Raw genomic sequence first — 22,907 nt, forward strand, 5'->3', positions numbered from 1 at the left:
GGAAAATTTTACTATCGCAGCTAAAGCTTCTTTGAAAACAACTCTCCTGGGGCTTTTTTTAGCCTTCTCAACTTTTCACTTGCATTTGTCCTGCCATTGTTTATTGGCCTACATGTTTGCACCAATGCAAGTTTAAGTTCTAAACGCTGACGTTTTCTGGCTGTGAGGGCCACAAAAACAAATTTCCCACTGAGTCCTCACAGAGAGGTTTTTAAGAGCATTTTTGGGTGGGACCTAATTTTTTGGTTGTTTTTTCTGTTTTGTTTTTTTTTTTTGTGAGGTGTGTGTGTTGTTTCAGGGTTTTAGTTAATTTTTTTTTTTATTTAATTTCTTAAATAGCAGCATATTTCAGATGGGTTTCAGCTACAGTACCTTTCTTATCTGTCTCCAACTGTTCATAGGCTTTCTGTAATGCTTGTTCTAGTGTTTGGGGTGTTGGAAGTTTTTTTTGTTACTTCATTTTTTAAGTGTTTCTCTTCCTGGAAAGTGAATATCCCCAGTCCAATTGATTTGGTTCACTCTCTTCTGCTACTACGTAAATCTAATAATAATTAATAATAATAAACCCCCAAAATAATAATAATTAAAAAAAAAGGCAAACATCACATGAACCCATCTTCACAAAGGATGAGAGAAGTGAAATACAGCCCTCACCTCTTTTTTGAGGAAAGATACATAGGAATTCAACCTGGAAATCGTGTCCAGCCACTGAATGGACAAGAAGGTGATTGGAAACAGCTAGCATGGATTTACTAAGGAAAAATCTTACTTTGCCAATCTGACTCCCTCTGTAAGGGGACTGTAAAATAAAGGGAGAGAAGCCAACGGTGTATACCTTGAATTTGGCAAAGCATTTGAGATGGTTTCCCATTGACAAATAGTTAAGATCTGAACTGAAAAGTAGGAAAGGTGGCTGGAAAATTGGCTGGACTGTTAAGGCTCAAAGGGTTATGATCTGTAGAGTGGAGGTACCTGACAGCTAGCAATCAAAAGCATCTCTCATTGATCCATATGACAATCAGCATGGTTTAATGTATTCATTAACAACCTCAAAGATAGGCTAGAGTGCCTCTCAGCAAGTTTACAGAGGAGAGCAACTGATACGCTCACTAGAGAGCTGGATTGCTGTTCAGAGGACCTCACAGGCAGAAATAATGGGCTGATAAGAACTTCATAAAATTCACCAAAGTCCTGCCAGAGTAACCTCTCACAACAGGACATTCTAGAAGACCACCTGGCTAGAGAGCAGCTTTGCAGAAAAAGTGAGGTCCTTAAGAGCAACAAGTGGAGCTTAAGGTAGTGACATGTCTTTGTGGCAAAGGCTAACACAGTAGCTGTATAGGCATGAGCATAGACAGCTGCTTTACAAAATTGATTCTATTCAGCATTTCTACATATGTGGCTATGTCTTGTTTCAGGCTCCTCCAAGAAAGACACAGACTAACTAGATTAAATCTAGTAAAGGAGTACCACGATGGGCACATGTTTTAGGATGACAGGGTGAAAGATGTGGGTATATTCAGCCCCATAAGAAGGGAAGACTTTATTGCTGTCTACCTAATGCAAGGGTGTTACAAAAGAGTGACTTTTCCAGAGTGCAGTGGGTGGTATGAGAGCCAATAGACACAAGTGAGAATCTATGCATCACACTTCAACTAGATATAATAAGAAGTTGCTCATTAGGCTGGTCAGGCCCTGAACAGTTGCCCAGAAAGGTTCTGAAATCTCTATCCTTGGTCTTCCATCTTCTCCATCCTTTGTTAAAACGTGAAAAGATCCTAACAAAGCTTCCTAAACTGCCATTGCTTTAAGCAGCAGGTTGGATAAGAAAGCTTCCAGAGGTTCCTGCCAAGCTGCACAGTTCAGTGCTTCTCATCGTATTGAGGTAAACATTAGAATCATAGAATAGTCAGGGTTGGAAAGGACCTTAACATCATCTAGTTCCAACCCCCCTGCCATGGGCAGGGACACCTCACAGTAAACCATCTCACCCAAGTCTTCATCCGACCTGGCCTTGAACACTGCCAGGGATGGAACATTCACAACCTCCCTGGGCAACCCATTCCAGTGCCTCACCACCCTAACAGGAAAGAATTTCCTCCTTATATCCAATCTAAACTTCCCCTGTTTCAGTTTTAACCTGTTACCCCTTGTCCTGTCACTACAGTCCCTAATGAAGAGTCCCTCTCTAGCACCTCTATAGCCCCCTTTCAGATACTGGAAGGCTGCTATGAGGTCTCCACGCAGCCCTCTCTTCTCCAGGCTGAACAGCACCAACTTTCTCAGCCCATCTGTGTATGGGAGATGCTCCAGTCACTGATCATCCTCGTGGCCCTCCTACGGACTTGTTCCAACAGTCCCATGTCCTTTTTATGTTGAGGACACCAGAACTGCACACAATACTCCAGGTGAGGTGTCACAAGAGCAGAGTAGAGGGGCAGGATCACCTCCTTCGACCTGCTGGTCACGCTCCTTTTGATGCAGCCCAGGATACGGTTGGCTTTCTGGGCTGTGAGTGCACACTGAAGCCGGCCCATGTTCATTTTCTCATCAACCAACACCCCCAAGTCCTTCTCCGCTTTTGTGGCTTTTTATAAAGACTATGTGCAGTCAAATGTTTTTTTACTATCACTGATACGTACTTTTATATTTCAAGGCAAAAAAAAACCAAAGAAACAAACAGCAAAAATTGCAATGTGAACTACATGCAGAAGCCAGTAGCTCTTTCTTTTCTGGTTGTTCCCATCTCAACAGTAAAATGTGCTCTGACACATTTAATAGTTTCGACATGCTACTTTAGATAGAACTTGTAAAAAAAAAATCCCACCTATACATAATTTACATATGTGTATAAAATATATGCATCTAGTTCAGAGCTCTAGAAGTCACCATGAAAGCACTGTAGCCTGCATATTTTGTTACAAGAGTGCAGCTCAACAAAAAGGAGGAAAGTTCGTAATGTGGTCTTATTGAAGACTGTTTGAATGGAGTTATTTGAAGAGACTGTGTGATGGGTACTTTCTCCAAGAACAAATGTACATGTTCCATTGGGAGACGTATTAAAGAAGGGTCAAGTAAGAACTTTCTACAGAGCAAGAAGGGACTCCAAGGAATTCTAGGTAACTGAAGAAATCACAGAAAACTGCTGAAGTATGATGCAACAGTGGAAGAAATCACTCAACCACTCACATCATAGTGGCGAAAAGCAATGGTGGGGGGCGACATTTCCATTCCAGCCTTTCATTTACACCATTATCTCCCTCAGTGTCAAGATAGAGGTGCCAGCCTAATAGGTAAGAACTCATTTATCGTTATGAAATACTACCTCCCTTTCAAAAGTATTTTAAGTGGGTCTGAGGATAAACATGTATGTGTGTTTTTTGCCCCAAAGTGGACTGCCTTGAACAAACTACATCTGCCCCACCACTCCTGAAAGATCCATCTTCAATTCTTTTACAAGCAGATTAGGTACTTGAAGAGAACTGCAATCCCGTTGCACAGATTCTAGTGGAATGAGATGCTTCCTTTTCTTAGAGTGAAAGAAAGATTGCCTATACAATCCTTCAACTCAAAGGATCAAAAATAAGCTCTGTGTGTGGTAATGCAGAATACCTACTGGAACTAGAGAGTCAGAACAGCAGCGTCAAAGTTCAGATACTGTGCAGAGTTTCCAACACTATTTTAGTAGACAAAGCTAATACCTGCTGTAATTATCTTAAGCATACACTTCACTGAATTTACTGCATTGGTTTTTGCATCATTCAGTTTCAACACACCAAACAATGGAACAAAGAAGTGTGCCAGGTTTTGATCCTAACTGAAAGAGGATTTCTCTGTGCGTTGAAAAAACAGCGTTTGATTTAGCAAGTGCTGAGCAAAGGGCATCGTGTTTATGTCATCTGAAAAGATCCAAGACAAAAACTGAAATTGAGAGATAGAATCTTTTAAGAATTTTCTGTAGTGCAAAGTGTTTCTAGCTGACGGTAGTCTTGAGGCATGGATGTTGAAAATCTTGGAACATTAGCACTTAATCCATCTTTTGACAGTAGAAATGCTGGGAGTTTTAAGAAAATTTAAGAGTAGGCAATTTTTAAGATTATTTTAGATGTCTTATGTTAATCTCCATGTAACTGTGTTTCTAGCAAATTCTTTTAGGACTGCTCCACAAATCTCACATTTTACAATAAAGTACAACTACAAGCTTGATTTAAAAAGAAAAGAAAAAACCCAAAAGCGTGGGTTAAACTTTTTCTTTCTATCCTTCTATCTATCTATCTATCTATCTATCTATCTATCTATCTATCTATCTATCTATCTATCTATCCATCTATCCATCTTTTCTCCTGATATATCCAATAGTTACTAAACAAACCAAAAGAAATTGTAAGTTTACACTGCAGATTAGGTTAATTACCTTTCCAATTTCAGATTATAATACTGAGTGCACAGGTATTTGAGCACAACTCTCTTCCCAGTGCGTAAATTTAGCAATGAGTGTCTTTAGAAACTGCAGAAGAACAAATCTGCAAAAATTTTGAAATAGTCACGTCTGTAAAGCAGTAACATAGAACATGGAGGATACTTTCAGTTTACCCTTTTATACATCTCCTAACAACAATATATCAGTTGACAAGCAGGGCGTTTTCTAGTTCTCTTTTCCATACTATGTATGGTTTGGCTTGAGCTGGCAAATAAAATATATAGCATGTGAAATTTCTAACCCATCATTTTTCAAGGAAAAATTATTTTCTGCATTTTTAAAATCAAAATTTTAAAATTCTATGGTTCTGTTTAAGTTTGTGTGCTGTTTCAGCCAGCACCTCATAAACACAATCTCACTATTATATCTATTACACAGTTAAACATCAACATTCTAAGCATTTTACAAGAAACAGATTTTAAACTCCATTTGTACAGAGAAGAGCTAGAAACTGAAGTTCATTTACTGATGATACCCCTGTACAAAAGGAGGAATATGATGTGTGGAGGTACTAAAGTCCTTCTAAGCAAACGATATGCAACATTAATAAAAGAAAAAAACAAACCAGTGAGGAATGAATAAGGAGAAACTATGAAGGTTAAAGGCTGATGAACCAGAAGGATAAAAAAAAAAAGAGAAAGAAAAGGCCTATGGAAAAACCTGACTCAGGCAACCGAAGTGATCAAAGTTTTAAGCTGAATAAATACAGCAATGCAGAACTCAAAAGAAAGTCTATGGTAATCAGAACAGGAAAACAAAACTATTAGAATCATAGAATTATAGAATAGTTAGGGTTGGAAAGGACCTTAAGATCACCTAGTTCCAACCCCAATGCCATGGGCAGGGACACCTTATGCTAAATCATATCACCCAAGGCCTCGTCCAACCTGGTCTTGAACACTGCCAGGGATGGAGCATTCACAACCTCCCTGGGCAACCTATTCCAGTGCCTCACCACCCTAACAGGAAAGAATTTCCTTCTTATATCCAACCTAAACTTCCCTTGTTTAAGTTTTAACCCATTACCCCTTGTCCTATCATTACAGTCTCTAACGAAGAGTCCCTTCCCAGCATCCCTATAGGCTTCCTTCAGATACTGAAGGCTGCTATGAGGTCTCCACGCAGCCTTCTCTTCTCCAGGCTGAACAGCACCAACTTTCTCAGCCCATCTTCGTATGGGAGGTGCTCCAGTCACTGATCATCCTCGTGGCCCTCCTACGGACTTGTTCCAACGGTCCCATGTGCTTTTTATGTTGAGGACACCAGAACTGCACACAATACTCCAGGTGAGGTGTCACAAGAGCAGAGTAGAGGGGCAGGATCACCTCCTTCGACCTGCTGGTCACGCTCCTTTTGATGCAGCCCAGGATACGGTTGGCTTTCTGGGCTGCAAGCGCACACTGAAGCCGGCTCATGTTCATTTTCTCATCAACCAACACCCCCAAGTCCTTCTCCTCAGGGCTGCTCTGAATCTCTTCTCTGCCCAACCTGTAGCTGCGCCTGGGATTGCTCTGACCCAGGTGTAGGACCTTGCACTTTTTTTCCTTTGGAAAAAAAAGCTTTGCTCTGTAGACATAAAGAAGATAGGCCTTTGAATAATAATTCAAGAATGAACGAGGGATTTGAATGCAACGGAAATATGCAGGTCAAGAGGAAAGACAAACAAACCTGAGTGTGGTATAAACTGATCATTTCCAGCTCATGATAAAATCACATCTTTGAGCCTTTTCTCCTGACAAAGCCAAAGGCTACCGCTGCATTTTACAGTCTTTGTCACATTCATGTTGTGTATTCATACTATTATTTAATTCAACTTCTTAAAAGGGAAGTTCCTAGGATACAATTTAAAACAACAGAGACACCAGACACCTTTATGCAAATGTTTATCATATTCTGTGAAATATTCTGACAAGTTACACAGTCTTTTATATTGATATGTGGATTAGGTGAAACCTTACAGAATTCTGTACATAAGCTCTTAACCATTAATAAATTAATAAAAATAAAAATAAAACCTAACTAAATTTTAATGTGTTTTAAAAGCATAAAAAACTTAAGAATTTTCTGTGAAAATTTGCATAAAACATCTCCTTGCTGTATACATAAATAACCTTAAGCAAAGGACGAGGACGTTCATCATTAGCGATATCTACCAGCAACCCGAATGAAAAGAAAACAAGTAACCACTCAGTTAAAACTAAGTTTCATTAATCTCAAAGTCTAAACACGTATCTGCAATGGTAATGCTAACACAGTGAGCCACTTTAAAAGCTTGCAAGGTTGAAACTCCAACTAGCATTTGGCCAGTATCTAGATGTATTCTTCACACAGGTTCACTTCAGTCAATTTGGTTTGGGGTTTTTTTAAGCCAAAAAAGGTATAAAATATTTTCAAAACATGGCAAACAACCCTATTCTGATGGCACTGGAAAAGTCTTTTCAGTTGTGCTTGGTTTATAGTTAAGGTTTCTAAAGACAACTGTGTAACTGGAAAATGTACCCTGAAAGTTTACAGTAACACCCTAACAAACTTGCTGATAATCAAGGTTACACGTCTATGAGTGACTTACATGACTGCTATTTCCAATTTTAAGCCAAATACACTAATCCCACATCCATTAAATAAACTGAAAATCTTATTTGAAATACATATTCGGCTCCCACACACACTTTTCTGCTAAGGACCATTTTTTAAAGAGGGAACAAAAAAGACTGGCTTTGCAATGTGCTTGACAGTAGTAAAACTAGTGGACTGAAAAAGCTCCAGAATTTATTATTTCTTCCAGAGAAAAATGTCTTGCTCTTATTTATACTCAAAAGCTGCATTTTCTAACAGCTTTGCTAGGTTCAAATGACAGCCCTTCAAACAGCAGAGAAGTGACTTAAAGCCATACAAAGCCTACTGGTGTACTGCTTTTAACCTTCATGAAAACCTGAAATTGCCTCATGGCCTTGAGCTTTCTACACAGAGAGGTTATGCTGATTCCATCTGGTACATTTTTACACTGTTTCTTTAGTAATACTTTCCTAACAATAAGCATTTTCTTATCTGGTTCCAAAACAAGTCAAAACCAAAAGAGACCTGCTGACAGTATTACTTACTCCCAAATACGTTTAAAGTTTACTCTGTTGACAAGAAACAGTCCAGGACAGCAGCGGTTTTAGGTACTCTAGATTACATAGGCAGAGTACAACTTCCAACTTTTTCCCAGCTAATGAGAAGCCACTGAGTCCTCAAATTAACAGAAATCAGCACCCTAAATAAGCAGGAATCTACTGGCACTTCTTAGAATACTTTCACTAAATTCCAGTACGGCAGGTCAGAAGTAGAATTATGTCTGTTTATGCATCCCAAGAACAAGGTTTGTTTGCTATGAATAACTTCATGAAAGTCATTCTTGCTTGTAACATATATATATACATATATATGAAAGGTACCAACAGGAGCAGGAAAGCCTGCAATATTCTGGTTTATGGACCAGTGCTTCAGATCTATCCTCCAACTACAACTGCCATAGTCTCACTCACCAGCATTAAAACAAGGATAGTAAGAAATCAAAAGAGATTAAATTGATACAGCCTATAGTTTATGCTGGTATTGTATACATTTTTTAAGGTACTGACACTGACCCACAATTATAGTATCTACGCTTTCCAGTATCATACAATGTTCTGAGTGCTATTTTATTTGCAATATAATAATTTTTGATTACTTTTCCATGATTTAGCTATTTTTGTAATACTCACCCACTTGGAAGATACGAAGAGGTAACATACTAAAAACATTGCTACAGAATCAGTTTTGCCAAAGGAATTACTTCTGATTTCTTTTAGATTATAGCTAGGCATCAGCAAGAAATTCTCTGTAACATTTGCTTAGTTATCAAGTTACTAGAATAGGCAAAATGCTCATACCATCTGCATATAAGCAGGACTTCTGCAAAATAAACCTTCTTGCTAGAACAAATTTCCTAGTACTCATCATTTTTAATTGTCAGCAGTTCTAAAGATACCATCAGGAGCCCTCACACAGCTCCAGATCTGAGGTACATATATACATGTGCACTTGGGTCTCAGTGCATTAAAAAAAAAGGTAATTTAGAAAGATAGTCTAAACTATAGCATAAACTTTCTCTCTGCACTTACGAGTTCAAAGGACTTCTTTCGTCAACAGCTGCCGACACTAGGTTAACCCATTGCCAGAGGACTCTAGCTAGTCCTCTAGCAAACCACTGCCTCCTGAGTCATACATATCTCATAAGTCAGCCACTGCTCATCCGCAGCTTCCAGCATTCATAGGTAGGGCAAGCAGGAGACTCCTACACTCCTCGGCGTACAGATAAAATGAATTAAGAGAGTAAACTTATTGCAGTCTAATATAAACATACAAACAAACAATAAGTCTTTTTTTTTTTTTTTCATTTGTCCTGGGAATTTTATCTGGAAAATAAAGCCAAGCTGAGAATCTCATTTCTAATAGAGCTGAATACTTAAGAAGAAATAACCCACTGTGGAAACCGACTCCTTCCCAAGGATTACATATTGTAAGACTGCAGCAGGATGACTCTTTGGAGAAATAAACAGAACCAACCACAATCTCCAAACGCATACTGTTTGTTGCTGGTGTGGACAGATATCAGGGGGCTAGTCCAGGAGCTGCTGCAGTCAGGGAAGCCTTCTTGTGAGTCCAAGAGATTAACTGTTGCCTTTTCAAATGCCTCCCTCCAAAGTCATGGAAGATTATTAAAGACCAGAAAGCCAAATTAAGAAGAAACTTAGACGGAAAAAGACTGCTAAACAAGTTTTTCATGCTCTTTATCAGGGTCCTTAAAAAGGGTCAGTAGTGTTGCTTATTAAAGTAACCAAAATAAGTGCCAAGGAATTTTTTCTTATTCAAAGCTTAAGCCAAATAGCCTATTAATCCTTGCAAGGAAAACAGGACAGCAGTAGTTGTTTTCTTCCCCTCAGAAAAGAAAGGAGCTTTAGGAGAAAGGCAACAGAGCAGAAAGATCTGATAGAAAGGTCTTCCAGGTAAGCAAAACTGAACTGTACTTTCTGTTCGCAAGTCTTCAAAATGATAAAAATACTACTCTGTAAAACCAGAATAAAGTGTACATGCACAATATACATACTTTTGTAAAAAGCCCATGAAGAAAACATAGGAAGAGACTGTCACAAATTAGGATGGAGAGTCTGCCATGTCATAACATAAACCTGATTTTAATTTTCTATTACTTAAAAATTGTTCAGAGTCATGAGAACCAAGTTAGGTGGGATCTTTATCCAACTTTTAGAGGTGAAATACTGTTCTGATAGATATTCTTCACTTTTTTTCTAACAGCATTACAATTCAAGAACATTTGCCTGCAGTAAGGGCAAAATAAGCTCTTTTCATGGGTCTGTATATTTATGTGTCAACTGACAGCCTTGGGAGGAAAGAGTAAACCTGGGAGCAGGTGTTTGATCTAGACTCTGCAAGAGAGCAAAACCCATTACACATGTCTGGGGATAATGCTGCCAAAGGAAGAGAAAAGCAAAAGTACTAGCATTACTTACATTTTTGAACATTCAAACTATTCAGAATGATTTACTTGAATTCCTTTACAGGAAGAAAGCTATAAACTTACACTTTACACAAAGAAACATGTAGTCTTAATTAACCAAGGAAAGGAATATTTTGACTACACAAAGCCATTGAGCTATCTATCTTACTTTGTCCATTCACTTCCCAAATATATGTCTTTATCATTCTTGTTTCCCAATTCAGTCACTTACAGGATGGATGAAAATTGCAAGAAGCAATATCTGCTGCTGCTAAGTAAAGTCTCTGTGATTTACAACCCACATTCATGAACAAAACAGGATAAAAGCAACTGCCCCCCATAAAAAAAAGTAAACAGTGTCACAGTTGTCAAGAATGAGTTTTGAGGTATATTTCAAATTAATAGTCACTCAAACCCCAAGGATTTGCCAGTGACTACTGACTAAAGTAGTTGCAACATGCAGCATAACCTTTAGCTTGCAAAAGGATGGTAGAAACCCATGTCTAAAATTTTACCTACCATTTAGTGATCTTTTACTTGTTTACCACAGCACAAAACCAAGCTGTCCAAAGGTGTTTAAAAAAAAACCCAAACAAACAAACAAAAAAACATTGTGTAATGATACTTAATGATACTTATTTTAATTTGGGGTTTTTTTCATTCTTTTATAACAAGACCATAAACAGTGTTTACCCGTAGTTACTTCAGAGAGGATTCGGGGGTACCAGTGTAACCGATATAACTCAGAGAAGCACACAGGGTGAGGACACTATTGCATGAATATTAAGACAGTTTAATTGGCACATCAGTGCTTTTAACATTATATAAACAAATCTCAGATGACCAACACATCAAAGTTTCCATTACTGACATTATACAGAAAACAGCAACACATCTGATTTCCAAAAGCACTGCAAGTCCCCAGATTTGTCTGTTAGTTAGGATAAAGGATATTACAAGATCTGGCGAACACAAGTAAGGAAAAGGCTAGAGACAAGTTTCACAATTAAAAATCATTAATCCTATCATCCTTGACAGAACACTCACTGGAAAACAACAATGTATTCGTTTCAGTTAGCTGACAGTACCTTGTGAAAATGTAACTAGATGCTTGCTAGAAAAAATCATTCTCTTCACTAAAGGGGCCATGTAAGTTAATTATGCAAAAGCTCTAAATGACTTTGCTGGCATGTAGATCTCTGACATTGGTTCTTTAAAAATATCTGCTTAAAAACTGCACCCTATAGTACAGCCAATGTTGCTGTTTTTCTTACATTTTAAATAATTTGTAGTAATTTTAGCCAACAACTGCACTGGTTCAAGTTCTCACACTTGAGCATGACTATCATTTCCACTGAACAATGTTCAGTCTAGTCAGTAAGAATACACGTTTGTCAGAACCCTCTAACACCAGCTGTAGAATCTAGGCTCTACCTAATAATTTTCAATAGAAAGAAAGGTGGAATTTTAGATTTTGCAATCTTTTTATCCATCCAAAACCTAAAGAAATACATATACAAAACTATTTTAACAATATTTGGCTTTGCAGTATAAAATTACTAATTTTAGTAAAAAGTAAACAAGAGCCCTAAGCTATGATTTAAGTATTCTGCAGTAAGAAGCCTGCTATGTCCCAGTACCCCTAAAACTGAAGAACAAAAAAAACCATTTTACAGAGATAGAACACATGTCAGAAGGGCTATAGTCCGTAGGTGACAATTTTTAACATTGATGTAGCATGAATGAAATTTTATGCAAATTGATTTTGTACATGGGGTGGCTATTAAGTGGAACAAAGGAAAAAAAATACTGTGCTATTTGGACACTGTTCAGAAAGATGGAGGTTTAAAGTCTCTGATGACCAGATACCAGATATTTCCTGTTTCGGCAAAGAGGCTGTCAAAGTTATCAAAACTGCGATTGTTTAGCAGGCTCTCTAGGAACCAAAAAAAAAAAAAAGGGAAACACCCCCTCCCCCCATTCAAAAAGCAGAGGAACTAATAGAACCTCCATTTATATTTCTAACTTCCACCATTCCGTAACAGTAAATTTAGCTTTCCTCCACCACACTTTTGCTAAGAAAAGGCAAGAGACATCACAAGCTGTTGCTCCCAAGTTGGGCTCATGCAAACTGCCTGGTCAGATACCATTACAGAGGGCACAGAAGAGATGCTTTAAATATACAAAGAATAAGGAAAACAGGAATCATGAGGTTTTGTTTTCCTAAAAATGCAAAATTAATAAGACCTCTTAATTAAATAGCTGCCATAGCAAACTAAGAATGCTGTTGAGCTTGCAGCGAGTCCACATGCTTCAGAGATCAAGATCGCATTTCCTACACAGAGGACATGCACAGCTACCAGGCACTCAGAAGAAAGAATCCAGGCACTCAGAAGAAAGAATGACTAACAGAAGCTGCATATCATCATACCACACTCATGTCATAGTGTCTTATGTCAAAGAATATACCTACTCAAATCATTCAGTCAATCAATTATCAATTACAAGATCTCCTACAGAGTAATCCAGAATGAAAAAATGTAAAACTGTATAGCTTCTACAACAGCTTATATACAGTCAACTATACCTTTCCAAAGTTTGTATATAAAGACCAAAGAGACAGGGTATCCCATACAGCAGGAAATTTTAATTTAATATGGAAACGCCAAACTGTTTGAATTAGCTAGCTTGCAATCAAGTAGCAGTTCAATAGGACATGCCACATACTAATTTACCTGAATTTCAGCAAAATCCAAATAATATTGATACAAACATGTATCTAACTTAGTAGCCAATATTAAAAATTATCTAAAAACCTGAGAACTATACATTTTTTATATATATATATATGTGCATGTTTGCATATATTTAGCTCTATAAAAATGTATCTATCTGTAAAATGATATGCCTATTTTAATTGAAGATATTCCAGTTCTATGTGGCTCCAAGATGCTGAATCTGAAAGCACTGGTGTTCCACAGCTGAATTAAAGAAATTTCATTTTTTTCTATGTTACCAGGTCTTTCTCTTGCAAGTTTTCAGCAGTTTGATGCAGCTTAAATAAAAATTGCATTACCCAAGCATGGTCTCAGCTGTTAACTACTGTTTGAATACTCCTGTTTTTCTGTTTTAAGGGGAGAAAAAATGATAAAATTGTATGTTCACCTTAACACAGAACCTGAACATCAATACAATGCCTGCTTCTGTAGCCTGCAGTAACATGGTACTTGACAAGAAATGACTGTAACATATGCATTGCATACTTCACAGAGAAAATGACCCATGTAAGAAGACCAAACTGGGAGATCCTAGCAGAGCTGTGGAATTGTTTTCACTTGACCAATAGCATTAATCAATACTTCAAAGAACACTTAAGAATTTATTTCAACTACCTCGTTTTGTTTCTGTTTTTAACTCTTCAATTTTGGCATGAGTTTAGCTGGTAGCTGCTATAGGATTTATTAAGATAATGAGGGCTTAAAAGACTGTTTCCTTAGGTACCATTTCAGATCTCAAAATGAACTTTGGAACTTGTTTGTTTTATTTTGTTTTAATAACAGTGAATTTTCAGAAGAAGATTTTATAACTCAAAATTAAATATGCAGCTTTTGATGCAGACCATGTACTCAGTGGAAAATAATCTAATATTCTTTGTGAAAGAGTAAACACTGGGAGAGGAAGCTTAATAAAGAAGTCAGGTAAAACTATTACAAAAAACAATTTCTATGAAGTCAGAGAAGAATAATTCCATAATGTACTTGGTATAAAGACAAATAATATTAATAGCAAAAAAAAATAAAATTCCTTTCAGGAGAATGTTGTGAAATTCAAGAGAAATATACACACAAAGCATTGAGCACATACTGATATAACCACAGTTTACTGATTATTATATTTAACTAATCTATTACGGGATTGTTAAAATATAGAGGTACTTTCTTTTATATGCACAAACAGCTCAGATGTATACATCATTGATCATGGAGAGGATGCAGCCCATGGGTCTGAAACATATTTCATTATTAATTGCAAAGTAATACAACATGCACATGCTATTCTTTACTAACCAAAAAGTTAAAAAATGGTAGCAACAATGTTATGATTCTGCATCAACATTCTCCGAGAAATACTGACGTTTAGCATTCTGAAATTCATGACTACAGAAAGCTTCATATATTTCAAAAAAGAAGTGATTGAATACAAGGCTTAAACACTGTATTTGTTTGTGTTAGGGTCCAGCTTCAAAAGTGCATAGCGTTTAACAGTTTACATGAAAGTCCATGAAATCCCTGCCTGTGATGAGAAGAAAACTATTACAAGAAAGGACCTGACAGAAGGTAGTGGCTGACATAAAGTCTTTCCACCAAATTCTACCGAATTTGGAATTAGGCATCACTAGAATGGTGACTTCTGAACTAACTTCAGTTTCTTCTGACTTAAAACCAGATTTCGTAACTTAGAAACTAATTGCTTACAGTGTGCTAATATTGGTAATGACTGCATTGGAGCCTAGGACATGCATCCATGAGCTCATCTTTGTTTTACCATATATTTTATTTATTAATAATCTATTTTGACAGCAACATATGTGCAACTTTATACCATTGTTCTACCCCTGGAAAGAAGGGAAGGAGTTAAAATAGACTTCAGCCAACATATAATTCTATACAGACACACTTCTTCAAGCAATGCTGCTTTGGATTTGGCTTCTACACCTTCTGTGTCAACTTAAGCTAACAATCAGTGGGGTCTATGAAATTAAGTGTATCCACAAAAACAATGGACTAACCTGATTTACTTACATTGCATGTAAAATCACACATATAAATAATTGGTAGAGCTCTGTAGATCATGTCCTTTATTCACAGAGCGTAAGAAAGAAGCCCTATCTAGCTAGGGCTAAATCTGGAAAGTACACTAAATTTAGTATTGAGTTTCTTAACAAAATGAGCTCAGACCTTGAAATGCTGACTTCTTCAGCAATTTAAAGACATATGTTATAAGAGACAGACACTGAAGACAGATATACAAAAACAGGGGAGTTATTTCATTCCTTCCTTACTTCAACTAACAATAAGCTTCATTGCTCATAAGGAGTAAAAAAGCCCCTAAACACACTACAGAGTTCACCTTAATGATCAGAGTGGTGCACTGGCTTCTTACTAAGTACCACGTTCACTTAATCTGTATTTTGAAGAGCTCAGCTTCTTCCTCATGTCACTTCATGACAATCTAGTCAAGGCTGCTGATCCACAATGAAGGAAACAAAGGTGTCCCCCATAAATGTAACGGCATCAGAGGTCTAGAAAAGCAGTCCAACTGTACCAGCCTTTAGGCTAAATACATAAGAATCTTTCTTTCATGGCTTTGTGTGAAAACAAGTCTTATGGTATTGCTCCTGAGTTACTGTTGCCCTTGGTGCATGTGTTGATTAGTGATAAAAGAAGAACTACAATTGCAATTAAATGCATGGCAATAAAGTGCTCTTTCCTACACAAGAATAAACAGAAGTAGTACATGTGAAAATTTGCTGTGATAGTTTAAAAACAACAAAGATGTGACAATGAAGTGACAAGAATAGGCACACAATTGTAACTGGCAGATATAAGAATACCCCATGCAATACAGCTCCTGGCAATATTGTATTTAATATGTTAAAGCAGCTTACGGGCAACACAAGGACTTACATACTACAATACAATTTACTGCTGTTGAAATTCAGTAATACCAGTCTTCATTATATTTCAACAAAATCAGTTTACATTGTGAGCCATTGGGAAAACATTTTCTTTAATGCTGACAAAAAACAAAGTCTGAATAAAAGTTTCTATGATGTCTTGACTCTTAAATGAAAAACAGAAAAATCAACTTGACTTACAGAAAGTGTTAAACAGCAGCAAAGGGCTAATTATACCATACTATCTTCCTTTTGTCTAGTATAAAAGAACATTTTCTTACTTTGCCTAGTTGAGTATAATAGCCTATGAATTATGAGATCAAAGCAGCAAACTGTATGTTTTCTAAAGTAAGAGTTTCCTTCACCAAGTTTTACACTTACTACAGCTAAAAGAGCTGTGTGAAGGGATCAGCACTAAACCCAAAGGACAGGCTGTGCACAGCAAGAAAGAGAGCAACTCCCTCGTGCTTTTTGCAGGTCACTACCAAGGACCATGTTAGCAGATCCACACCAGACCCTTAACAGGCAGCTCTGCTGCTACCAGTAATTAGCTTGGACAGCTCTGGCTCCAGGAGTAGCAGCAAGGCTACACCATAATGAGCTCAGCTGGGATTAGCAGGACAGGGCAGGGAACCAAGAGAGCTGAGGCATTCTGCATTGCGTATGTATCACAGAGATCAAACAAGGATGGCTGGCTAGGTTATCCCCTCACCACCTCATTCCAAAAATGAAGCACGGCAGTGTGTAAAATACAGGCTAATGAAGAGCGACACCTCCAACAGATGAGAGCCATATTAATTAACACAATCCCTAGATCATGGAATACAGTTTCTGTTAGTGCTAGCAAACTTGTAACTTGTCACTGATTTAAGAGGGGAAAAAAAAAAAGCTGATGTTTTCCTTTTCTGCTTTTGGTAGAAGATGGTTTTATGTTGGAATTTTGCAAGGAATTTCTCATCTATGACCTGCAAAGCACTAACTTCAGAAAAAACAGCAGAATGTTTCTTTATGTAAACATCATTTAAGAAACAAACTCACTTTTCTACCAGTAGCCTTTTGTGTTCCTTTTTGAAAAAAGCCAGTTCATTCCACACAGCATCAGAATCCTCTTGACAAAGCTGATGGGGGTCTGCACGCTGGTATCTGCCTTTACCACTTTCAATCCTGCTCATGAGTAAAAAGAGGTAGTTTGTTTTCAGATATCTACATGTCTTAGGATGACAAAAATAAAAGCGCACTTGCTTTCAGAAAATATAAATTTTAAAACTACAGCATACACTGGATATAAATATTGTATGCTGTATACATTCTGTGAGGCATGAAAACTTAAATATGGTTATTATACAAAAGATCAATTACACAGCTTCACACAGATATGCTAGTATGGCACCATGGCTCTCAACTGACATGTGGCAGAGCAGTGTCACCCACATTCATTCTGATAACATTGCTTAGAATATTAGCATGAGAAAGCAGAAGGTGAAACCATCGTCCAACCTCTTGCAAAACAATGCAGGAGACACCAGCTCCCCCAATGCCCCTTCAAAACCAATCTACAAAAAATATGCCCCTTGTAAAACCAAGTTAGATTAATGTCCACTCTAAATCAAACTGGTCTAATGAAAAGAAGAAGCTGCCTATGGATAAGACGATGGACCAGGAAAAAGTATACTGAATTTAGAAACACAGAAAAAGAAAGTGAAAATATTTCAGGTTTTATGTAATTATAGTGTTTTTATGTATGTTAGTAATGCAAAAGATCAAAATTATATTAAAAAAAAATCCTTTACAAAATAAATTTAAAACTCTCTGCAACCTACATTTCTGCTGGGATAGAAATAACCCCTTGGAAAATGTAGTAACAACATAAGGCACCCATCATCTTTGAGGTCACATATGTCAGTGGAAGTTGTATGTACACTGACAGGTGCATTAGGTCCCATCAGCTGCCATCTCAATAACAGATTCTAATCTATGAAGAATCAAAAAGAATGGGGTCCTTCACCACTTACAGAGGATAAGAAGTGCCACATAAGCAGATGATACTGAGCTCTTAACGCACAATTTACATTACACCAGCAATATAATGCTTTTTGAGATACCAAAATAACAGTGTAAGGTGTAACCATTTACAGATTGGTTTTATTTGTGTCTTGGCCCCTTTTCTGTGTTTAGCCACATTAAAAAGAAAAAAACCCAAACCTCTTTTAGTATGATGGCTTCATAGAATTCTGTTCTGACAACAGAAGTGATCAAAACGTGTAATCTGCAGCTTATCTTAATTATATATGAAAAACTCCCCTACATGAATAAAGATTTAGTACTACACCTTCCCCACCATCTACTTTTCCCAAATACATTTCTGTCAGGACAGAAGCTGGTGCAATTTATTTTAAACAGAAGTTGCTTTTGTCTCCCTTTCCCTTCCCCTTATTTTTTTAACAATCAGAACCAGATCACTCAGTGCTTCATTGCATATCAAATTGGATTGATTCAAGTTTTGATACTGTCTTTATCTAGGTTGATTTTTTTTTTTTATTTGTGGACTGTGAATGCCTTACTTAGCTTTAGGCATTGAATTAACTAATTTAATTCAAAAAAGTAACTATCATTCAGTAGATTTCAGTCGTTCCCAGATTGCACTGAATTTAAAACTGTGCAATAGAAAATAAGAAGATCTATCTTTCCTAAATAAACAATACCTTTTCATTCTAATTTAAACAAATCTAATTGTTGTTTATGCTTTAATATTTCAAAAAATACTCCTGTGCTACCAATGCCTGTAGCACATTTGTACCTTGCCCTTATTTTCATTCCCACTTGGGTTTTATTTTTTAAAAAGACAAACCATTCTTAGGTAAATACTACAGTATTGCAATGCAAACCTACTCAGATAGGGCAAAGCATTATTTACATATGAGGGACGGTTTATCTTTCAAAGTAGGACACTCTATGTCACTCTGGATTCTGAACAGCTCCCAGTTTTGCAGCAATTTCTGTGACTTTTTGGTCAGACAGAATTACAAAATTTGTGTCAAGATTAGTCAGTATTGCTTTAATTACAAAAAGAATTATTTGCAGTAAAATACATATGTGTTTATGAAACTGTAGGTGCACAATGAAGTATTACTAAAGCCACCAGGATCTGCTCAAATTACTTTCCTGAAACAGGGCCTGAAAAACTGTATCTAAGCAGTGTCTGATAACTAACGTGATAAAAAATGTCTTCATATATCTGAAATGTGTCTGTTTACCAAAAATTCTCAGTCTCTGCTAAGGACTTCAAAAATTCTGTATAAAATTTTCAGTGTTCTGTATAGAATTTAAGGGATAATTATATATATAAAATATTCTCTATTTAAATTTTAATGTGTTAAGAGTCTTTCCATTAATAAAGATATCACTGCAATATTTTTGTAGAATTATCAGAAATAACTTATTTTATAAACACTTAACAGTGCTTTTCATGCACATTCTCTTTTTTTCCCTATTAAGAAGGGGATTCTAGGATTAGCTTAAGTTAATGTTTGAATCACCAAATGCTAGAGAGACCGTTATTTCTGTATTTTTAACGAATAAAATTATTTATAAAAAGTATTTGAAACAAAAGGAGAAATTGATCTATTATTGAAAATTAAAAACATACACTGTCAACAAATTAATCAACTGGGGAATTAGATGAACATAAATAAGCAGCCCTAACAGCCCTTTGCCCAGTACCCAGGCTCACAATGAGATCCTTAATAAAATAAGTCAAGGTGTCAGCTCAATACATTTTACTCTTGGTTTCAACTGCAATTTTTCTCACATAGGGGTATGCCATGTATTCTGCTTAAACAAAGAACGAAGTCTTGATCACGACACAGCAGCTTCTCCCTTCAAATCAAATTCTCTTTTAAACACCGATATAATACTTTTGTTCAGATTTCTTGTGTAAGGGAAATGTTTTTAATGAGCTACGTAACTTACCTGCTATCACCCTCTTCCCACTGCTTTAATTGCTCTTTTAGTGCTCTGTAGTTGGTCTGTAACATCTGCAGCCTCTCTCTGCGTTTTTCATGGGCTGCTCTTAGCTCATCAGTTTCTTGAGTCTGTATAGCAACAAAAAAAAACCAAAATTACAGTTGGGCAAAATGTAAGACTGTCACACAGAAACAAAAGTTCTGTTTAAGTAACTAGTAAACAGCAATCTGAATAAAGAGATCAGGAATAATAATATTGGAGGTCAAATTTTTGCTATTGCTAGGGTGGCAGATTTTTGCTTATTTGGCAAAATTTACTTTCATTTTTTCATGATGTTGAGAAATTTAAAAAAATTTACTACCAAAATACCAGTTTTCAAGTTATGAATGCATTGCCCCAACACACTGAAAAAGGATATTTTTTCTTCTTCATGGAAAACTAATCTACATATTTTAAGGAAAACACTGCCCACACCTGAAGTCAACATTAAACCCCCTAGATTAAATAGCTTCAGGATTTTCCCATACATTGATTTATTTCTGTAAATATATATAAACCTGCAGCATACAGACTTTGCCCTCTGTTTTTACAGAACAAAAGATTTACATCACAAGATAATGCCAGTTTAAAACAAGATTTTCCTAAGTGGCCACACTGTCTTCTGAAAAACATTACGAACAGGACACTCCACAGCAAGTTTAATGCTGGCAAACAGTAGTAAAGAATTCACCAGACATCATCCTGCAGTAAAATCTGTCCTCAGTGCTTCAATTCTCGTTCAATGGGAGCTCTGCTTGTAGAGAACTACAGAACATGCTCCTTACTTTCTAAGTAAATCACAGTAATTTATTTGCACGTATTTCCTGCTTATATGCTAGGAGGGCATTTCAGCATTAGTCAATAAATAAGATACCTCAATATTCAGAACTGCAAGCAAAAAAAATTAAATCCCACTGTAAAAACATGGCAAGGGTTTCTACAGTAGTGCTAACTAAAAAGCACCTAGACTAAGCTTGGGTTCTAAAATATAGCCTAGCTTTCATGATGCATAAGCAAAGCTGAAAGATACCAGCTAAAATTTCAGATGCTACCATATATAAAATTCCAGATGTTTTCTGGAAGTGAATCAGGCAACACAAAAAGCAGACTTAGGAGCAGAAGCAGGTACCAAAGATGACCTTACTATTAAATACTTCCCCGTAGCGGTGGTGTTACTTTTTTTTTTCCTGATACAAACTCTAACCCACATATATTTATAAAATTGGAATTGCTTAAAAAGTACTTATGTCTGGTTTTAAGTGACTCATATAAATACTATGTTGATATTAATAACAATCACACAAATAGCAAGATAAATTTATGACAAAGGACAGAGTGACCATTACCAAGCTTTGTTTGACACTATAACAGGAATTTTTGACAAGAATCCAATTACAGATGCTGTTTTCAAGAGAAGTTAATGAAATTATTGCTCTGAGATTGTTTGATCTTGCTAGTGAAAACTGATCAAGTTTGGCAAAGTACTGGAAAATAATGTCTTCAGCATAAAACCTTAGTAGTTTATTAGTGTCAACACCCTTTCAGAAGTATAACCAAATGCAGAATTTGGCCTTTCCTGTTTATGAATCCACATTTTTCATTATTGCTTACATGTTCCATTATCCATTCTGTTAGTTATTCTTTTCCCTTATCAGTTGCTATTTTTGCAGAAACAGAAATCAGGAAATTAACTGCCTTAATGACTCTATTGAATTAAGAATTTCAGAACTTTAACTTTGTCCTGTAATTTCCGTAATTTGTTAGTTCCATCTCTCTCTAGTTCAATTATATTATAGTTCTCTAATAATTAACCTCTCTTGTATACATTTTCCTGTATAGTGACAGAAATGAGACAAAACAGCCATCTTCAGCAATGCTGGACCTCCAGGCTATTCTCCAGCTCTCTACTGTCATTCTTAGTACCTGCCATGCAGTGTGAAAGACAAAAACACAAAAGTCTAATCTGCAGAATGAAGAACCCAAATGCTTGTGAAAAGAAGTCATTTTGTTTTTTTCAGGTAGCTCAGACAAGCCAGAAGATTCTAATCACTAGCTCAAAATCTTGTTGAAATTGACCGGTAACAAATTGAATTAAAGTGGAATTACTGAATATATTGAATTCAGTTCTTTCATCCCTCTTTTTAGGCTGACAAGAAGTTAGGAATCTTAACCACTGCAAAAAAAAAAAATAAAAAAAAATCTCTAAACTAAATATAACGCTGTGCCATTGCTGACATTAACAAGAATTAAGGTTGCCCTAAAGATTGATACATTCTAGTTCTAATTTACTCCAGTATCTTAGGACTTCAAACAAAAAGAATGAGAAAACTTAAAGGGAAGATGCCCTACTGCTTTTGAAAACTTCCCTGTTAAAGCCCAGAATATCTCCTCCAGGCTATAACATTGATCATAGTTCTAGAAACATAATATGGGAGAATACATTCTTAGTTTGTGTCCAATATCTAACTCTTGGCAACCAGACTTTTACCCACTTCCTGAAGACCAACAGTAGATGGACATACCACGTTTTGGAACATTCTAAGTACCAGCTTGATAATTTCTTATTCAAAATCCATGAAATACTCTCATTTACTTTGCCATTCTCTTCCTTAAAAAAGGGTGCAATCAAGCATGCTCTGTTCCTTTGTAGTATGTCCTGGAGTACAGAAATGAATCTGATTCTTTACCAAAAGTATAGACACACTGAATTGATATGACTATATTAGCAAAAAGACAGTAAGAGCCAACTTTCCTTGGCCAAAAATGAGTCAGCTGAGGAGAACACAGCACCTTGCTCTTTTCTGTTCATTTAAAATATTGACTGGGGCATCAAATATTTCTGTTCCTGAAAACCCCATAAATAATAATGTTGGTTTGCTTTTGGTGGTTTTTTGTTTTTTTATTACCTGTTTTTCAAAGGACTGATGGATAAATTCACTATTTAATCTTCAAGATATGCATGATCAGGATGCTTATTGATAGAGCAAGCACTTTTTTGAGCAAGTTTCTTTCAAGTAATCATATAGTCAACACTTTGCTTGAGGAGGCAATAATGCAAGTACCACTTTTGAAAGTGTTGAGCACATACATTATTCTTTGTTGGAAGCACTGCCTGAGAGGAGGCTAATATAAAAAAAAAAACACCATACAACGCCAACAGAATTGTTCTTATGTTCATATTAATGACAAATGAGTTCACTGTCATG

General features: G+C 36.5%; 1 protein-coding gene across 1 annotated transcript in view; it reads right to left on the reverse strand.

Moving 5' to 3' along the window:
- The window catches only part of CNTLN (centlein), a 188,197-nt gene that overhangs the window by 72,258 nt on the left and 93,032 nt on the right, over positions 1-22,907 (reverse strand). Inside the window, exons 11-12 of the mRNA XM_062608993.1 lie at positions 19,669-19,790; positions 16,738-16,863 (exon numbers count right to left, since the gene is read on the reverse strand). Coding sequence (XP_062464977.1) covers positions 16,738-16,863; positions 19,669-19,790 — 248 coding nt within the window. The remainder of the gene's footprint in view (positions 1-16,737; positions 16,864-19,668; positions 19,791-22,907) is intronic.

Source organism: Pezoporus occidentalis, unplaced genomic scaffold (assembly GCF_034315485.1).
Source record: "Pezoporus occidentalis ecotype Australia unplaced genomic scaffold, CSIRO_AGI_Poc_V1 ctg133, whole genome shotgun sequence".
NCBI lineage: Eukaryota > Metazoa > Chordata > Aves > Psittaciformes > Psittacidae > Pezoporus > Pezoporus occidentalis.